This window comes from Mus caroli, chromosome 5 (assembly GCF_900094665.2).
Source record: "Mus caroli chromosome 5, CAROLI_EIJ_v1.1, whole genome shotgun sequence".
Lineage (NCBI taxonomy): Eukaryota > Metazoa > Chordata > Mammalia > Rodentia > Muridae > Mus > Mus caroli.
This window is the reverse complement of record NC_034574.1, coordinates 129,989,948-129,996,522: the sequence shown is the minus strand read 5'-3', so window position 1 is coordinate 129,996,522 and position 6,575 is coordinate 129,989,948. Positions and strand designations below refer to the sequence as shown.

The 6,575-nt window shown below is 46.5% G+C and overlaps 1 protein-coding gene across 1 annotated transcript in view; it reads left to right on the top strand.

Annotated features, from left to right (window-relative positions):
- LOC115031118 (mucin-2-like) overlaps nt 1-6,575 on the top strand; it is a 28,821-nt gene that overhangs the window by 12,021 nt on the left and 10,225 nt on the right. The window contains exons 2-4 of the mRNA XM_029477813.1: nt 5-2,431; nt 4,715-4,912; nt 5,233-5,317. Of these exons, the coding sequence (XP_029333673.1) occupies nt 5-2,431; nt 4,715-4,912; nt 5,233-5,317 (2,710 nt within the window). The remainder of the gene's footprint in view (nt 1-4; nt 2,432-4,714; nt 4,913-5,232; nt 5,318-6,575) is intronic.

Genomic DNA, 6,575 nt, shown 5'->3' with positions numbered 1-6,575 from the left:
ACCACTGCTGAAGTCACCACCACTGATGATGTCACAACCACTGCTGGTGTTACCACAAGTGCTGCAGTCCCATCCACTGGTGATGTCACAACCACTGCTGATGTCACCACCACTGCCAAAGTCACAACCACTGCTGATGCCACCACCACTGCTGAAGTCACAACCACTGATGATTTCACAACCACTCCTGATGTCACCACAACTGCTGATGTCACCACAACAGCTGATTTATCAACCACAGCTGAAGTTACCAGCACTGCTGATGTCACCACAACTGCTGACCTCACCACAAAACCTGAAATCACAACAACTCGTGATGTAACCACCACTTCTGAAGTCACAACAACTTCTGATGTCATCACCACTGATGATGTCACAACCACTAGTGATTTCACCACCACTAGTGATGTCACCACAACGGCTGATGTTACCACCTCGGCTGAAGTCACCACTACTGCTGAAGTCACCACCACTGATGATGTCACCACCACTGCTGACATCACTACCACTGCTGAAGTCACAACCACTGATGATGTCACAACCACTGCTGGTGTTACCACAAGTGCTGCAGTCCCATCCACTGGTGATGTCACAACAACTGCTGACCTCACCACCACTGCTGAAGTCACAACCACTGGTGATTACACAACCACTCCTGATGTCACCACCACTGCTGATGTCACAACAGCTGATGTCACAACCACAGCTGAAGTTACCAACACTGCTGATGTCACCACAACTGCTGACCTCACCACAAAACCTGAAATCACAACATCTGCTGATGTAACCACCACTGCTGAAGTCACAACCACTTCTGATGTCACTACCACTGATGATGTCACAACCACTGGTGATTTCACCACCACTAGTGATGTCACCACAACGGCTGATATTACCACCACAGCTGAAGTCACCACCACTCCTGATGTCACCACCTCTGCTGATGTCACCACAACAGCTGATTTCACCACAACTGCTGAGGTCACCACCACTGATGATGTCACAACCATGTCTGAAGTCACAACCACTGGTGATGTAACCACCACTGCTGATGTCACCACCACAGCTGAAGTCACCACCACTCCTAATTTCACCACCACTCCTGATGTCACCACAACTGCTGAAGTCACCACCACTGATGATGTCACAACCACTGCTGGTGTTACCACAAGTGCTGCAGTCACAACCATTGGTGGTGTCACCACTGCTGACATCACCACCACTTCTGAAGTCACAACAACTTCTGATGTGACCACCACAGGTGATATCACCACCACAGTTGAAGTCACCACCACTCCTGATGTCAACACTACTGCTGAAGTCACAACCACTGGAGAAGTCACTACAACTCCTGATGTCACAACCACTCCTGACATCACCACCACTGCTAAAGTCACAACCACAGGAGAAGTCACTACAACTCCTGATGTCACCACTACTCCTGACATCACCACCACTGCTGAAGTCACAACCACTGGAGAAGTTACAACTGCTGATGTCACCACCACTCCTGACATCACCACTACTCCTGACATCACCACCACTGCTGACTTCACAACCACTGGAGAAGTTACGACAACTGCTGATTACACCACTCCTCCTGTCATCACCACCACTCCGGACATCACCAGCACTGCTGAAGTCACAACCACTGGAGAAGTCACAACAACACCTGATGTCACCACCACTCCTGACATCAACTCCACTGCTGAAGTCACAACCACTGGAGAAGTCACAACAACTCCTGATGTCACCACCTCCCCTGACATCACCTCCACTGCTGACGCCACAACCACTAGAGAGGTCACGACAACTCCTGATGTCATCACCACTATTGACATCACCACCACTGCTGAAGACACAACCACTGGAGAAGTCACAACAACACCTGATGTCACCACCACTCCTGACATCACCACCACTGCTGAAGTCACAACCACTGGAGAAGTCACAACAACACCTGATGTCACCACAACTCCTGACATCACCACCAATGCTGAAGTCACCACCACTCCTGAAATCACCACCACTGCTGAAGTCACAACTACTGGAGAAGTCACCACAACTCCTGATATCACCACCACTCCTGCTTTAACCACCACTGCTGAAATCACAACCACTGGAGAAGTCACCACAACTCCTCATGTCACCACCTCCCCTGACATCACCACCACTGCTGAAGTCACAACCAGTGGAGAGGTCAAGACAACTTCTGATGTCACCACCACTCCTGACATCACCAGCACTGCTGAAGTCACAACCACTGGAGAAGTCACGACAAGTCCGTATGTCACCACCACTCCTGACATCACCACCACTGCTGAAGTCACCACCACTCCTGAAATCACCACCACTTCAGAANTCACAACCACTATAAAAGTTACCACTACTCCTGAGCCCACTACCACCCTAGCACCTACCACTACTGCAGGTAAGTTCTTTTGTTTTTCATTTTTCTCTGTGATATTTTTGATCAGCTCTGTGTGTTTCCATATTTCTTCCATGATTTCCTCATTGATTTTTAATATCATTCCTCCTTCATTTTTTTATTTGTAGTTGCATCTTCCTCCTAATATTCAATTTTTTTTCAGTATTTGTTTTTTTTTGTGTTATGTGTCTGTGGTTTTCAGTTCTCACTCCCATACCTGATAACATTTATTTTGTTATCTCCTCTTTCCCCTCTTCATCCTCTGCTCTGCTCCTTCTGGCTCATCCTGCAGCTGTCCTAGCACATTGTTTTTGTTCTTATCTTCATATTACTCTCTATCATTCCTCTCTCCTTTCATTCATTGTGGTGTTTTCACCTCNTTCTGATATCTTGTGTTCTCTACAGCATGTGTTCCATTCTCCACCCTCACTCACACACACACACTCATACCCACACTCATATACGTACCTACTCTCACACATACACACCCACACACACATTTAAATCTCCACACAATATCCTGTTTCTCTTGTTTTTTCCTTTGTGTCTGTCTTTTTTTCCCGATGCTATAATTTCATTAACTGTATATTTTTTGTTGTGTTTTTTCATTCTTTGTTCTTATCATTGATACCTCGATGTGGATGGTTTCTCAAAAACCCATGGCAATCATGAGTCTCCTGGCTCCTGTCTTCCACCTTCATCTCTCTTTTATTTATGAAAAGGGTTTCTCCTGTCTGTGCTGTCTGAACTGTGTGGTAATGCGTGTGAGTCAGACTCCTCCCCTTTCCTCCTTTGCGCCTGCTCAGTCCTCCCTCTGGTTTTGATGCTCTTGGCTCAACACAGGCTTTCACCTTGTGGTACAATCTTGTCCTATTACGTGTTACACATTATATTTTTTATGAAGCATGCCTTTCATAGTCTCAGGGATTCTTCGCAGTCTCCCTCAAAATTGAGAAAGAGCCTTCTATGTGTATTCAGTAATGTACTAACCTGAGTGCTTAAAAAATATTAACTAAAGCTAAACATGGTGGCTGGAGCCTGTAATCCATCCANTCAGGAGGTGGAGGCAAGAAAGTTGATAACTTAAGGACAACCCAGGCTACATAATGAGTNCCAGTCTATCCCAGACTATCTCGATACATATATATGTATAGATATCAGAATACATAAAAATATATATTTAAGAGATAGCAACCCCAAAATGAATGAATGAATGAATGAATGAGGTTGGGGAGAAGCCTAGTCAGTCAAGTGCCACCCGTGCAAGGATGTGGACTGAACCCAGATCCCCTTAACCCACGTAAAGACCTGAGCAGGGTAATGCACATCTGCAATCCTGGTACTGGGCAGCAGACACAGCAGGACTCCTGGGACTCANTGGCTGGCCAGACCATAAAGATCAGTGAGCCCCGGGCAGTGAGACCTGCTCTGAGTATAAAGAAGTAAGCAGGGTGACAAGCAGTTGAGAAAGACACTTGACATCAACCTCTGGNTCACACACACATCACACACACACANACACTGTATGCTTTAAATAAGTAAATAAGACAAAGAGAAAAGAATTTTAGCTATTTCAAGCTGCTCTCCATCAATCACGGGGAGTTATGAGTAACTCCTACCTGTCTATTTAAACAATGTCTACTCCCTCAAGCTCCATGTCTCTGGAAGTCAGGAACTGCAAGCAGGCATAACAGCACAGACTCTTGGGCACTGAAGAGCAAGCTCAATGCTAGCCACGCTTGGTGGAAACTCCACTGCTCAGCTGCCCCGGTTCACTCAGTCTCCGTCTCCAACATGTCACTCGCTTTCCAAGTTTTCTCTTCTGTGCGTTTGCCTGTGATGTAAGCTGGACTCCAAGGCAAGGTCAAGCCAGCCTTGGGGTCTGAACGGGTGAATAGGGTCCTGTCCACAGTGCTTCTGTCTGTGACATGAGGGTGAGGCTGACTGTCCTGTGAATAGAGGGTCTTGTCAGAATGTCTCATGACACAGAGTCTCTGGGTGTAACCCACACATGGCGGGCCATTCCCGGCCTCTAATCCCAGGACTCAGGAGGCTGAGGCAAGAGGGTTGAAAGTTCAAATCTGGCCTGAACTACATAGTGAGAAACTGTCTCAGAAAATAAGAGAAGTTNAGGAAGAGGGAAGGAAGAAAAGAAAAGAAAGAAAAAAAGAAATATGAAAAAAAAAACAAGAAAAGAGAGAAGAAGGGGTAACTGGACCTGGAACATGTCAAGTTGTAGCGTTCTATGTAAATGTGTGTACCAGATCTCTGCTTTGTCTTTTGCAGTGAATTGCATGAACGGAGGGTCCTGGACAGGTGACAAGTGCATCTGCCCCAACGGCTTCGGGGGGGATCGCTGTGAGAATATAGTCGACGTGGTCATCTGCGAGAACGGAGGCACGTGGGACGGGCTCAAATGTCAGTGCACCAGCCTCTTCATCGGGCCACGGTGTGAGGAAGTGGTGGAGAGTGGCGTAGAGATAGGTAAGTGACTACAAAGTGTGGGCGGGGCTCTCCCTCCCCAGTGTGGGCGGGGCTCTCCCTCCCCAGTGTGGGCGGGGCTTTCACTCCCCAGCACCGAGTATAAGAAGTTCCCACCAGACACTGAGGACCTACTTCTTATGGCCAATATNTTTTTTTAAGATTTATTTGTGTGCGTGTATGTGCATGTGCGTGTAAGTACCGAAAGTGTGGGTACCAAAAATACCACATGTGCACATGCATGAGCGCACACAAGAAAATCAGGAATAAACAGGAATCAAGGGCCAGAGAGAAGGCTCAGTTGGTAAAGTGCTCCTTACAAGAGCAGAAGCAGGAGGAACTCAGTCTGATGATCCCCAGCGCCCAAGTAAAANGCTGGGTGTGGCGGCGCATACCCATAATGCCAGTGTGAGTGAGGTATATGTGCGCAGAGAACAATGGTTCCTGCAGCTTGCTGCCAGCCGGCTACCCAAACTGATCAACTCCAGGTTCCACAAGAGATCCTGTCTCAAAAAATAAATAAATAAATAAATAAATAAATAAATAAATAAATAAGGTGGAAATTGCTTACGGAAGATTCTCAATGTTGACCTTTGACCTGTACGTGCAGGTACATGAACACATTCCCACATGCACACACACACATGCCACATACATAGTGCACGTACAAGAATAAACACATAGGGACTGGAGAGATGGCTCAGTGGTTAAGAGCACTTGCCGTCCCTTGCAAAGGACCCAGGTTTGGTTCTAGCATCCACATGATTGCTAACAATCATCTATATCTCCAGTTCCAGGGGATCCGAGGAGCTGCTCTGGCCTTCTCAGGCACCAGGCATGTACGTGGTGNATAGATATACATGCAGGCAGAACACATATACAGCTAAAATAAAATCAATAAGCCTCAAAAAGTGTTTCATATAAATAAGTAAGAACCGAACAAGAAGATATATTTTTGAAACAAAATACAAATTCAAAAAAATATTTTAACAGAAAACAGACTTAAATGAGTACAAAGTTGGGTGCAGTGGCTCAAGCCTATAAACCCAGCACTTGAGAGAATCAAGAGTTCAAGGCCAGCCTGGGTTACATAGTAACATCCTGTCTCAAAGAGGAAAAAAATGAACATGAGTGGTCCCCAATTTACCATGATGGAGTCAGTCAATTTACCTTGGCTGGAGGGACAGCTTGGTTGGTAAAGTGCTTGCCTTACAAATGTGAGGGCTCAAGTTCAATCCCTAGAACCTTTACAAAACAAACAAACAAGCAAACAAACAAATAAATAAATGAAAATAGCGACAGGATGTGGCTGTGCGTGGGAAAGGCAGGGCCACCGAGATCCCCAGGGTTTGCTGCTCAGCCAGTCTCACCTTTTGATCATTTCCAAACCACTGAGAGACCTGTCCCCTCTCACTCGGCCTCAACACACAGCTACAGGCACACACACACACACACACACACACACACACACACACACACGAGAGAGAGAGAGAGAGAGAGAGAGAGAGAGAGAGAGAGAGAGAGAATGACCATCTGTTTTTACCATGCTGAAGCAGTAGTAGCTGTTCTGCAGAAACCTACTTCAAGTTTCCAATGTGAGTTTTCCCCTGGGCTGGTGCCATGTGGAACTGTGCTATCTCAAAACGCTGAGGAGTAGTCCTCACAG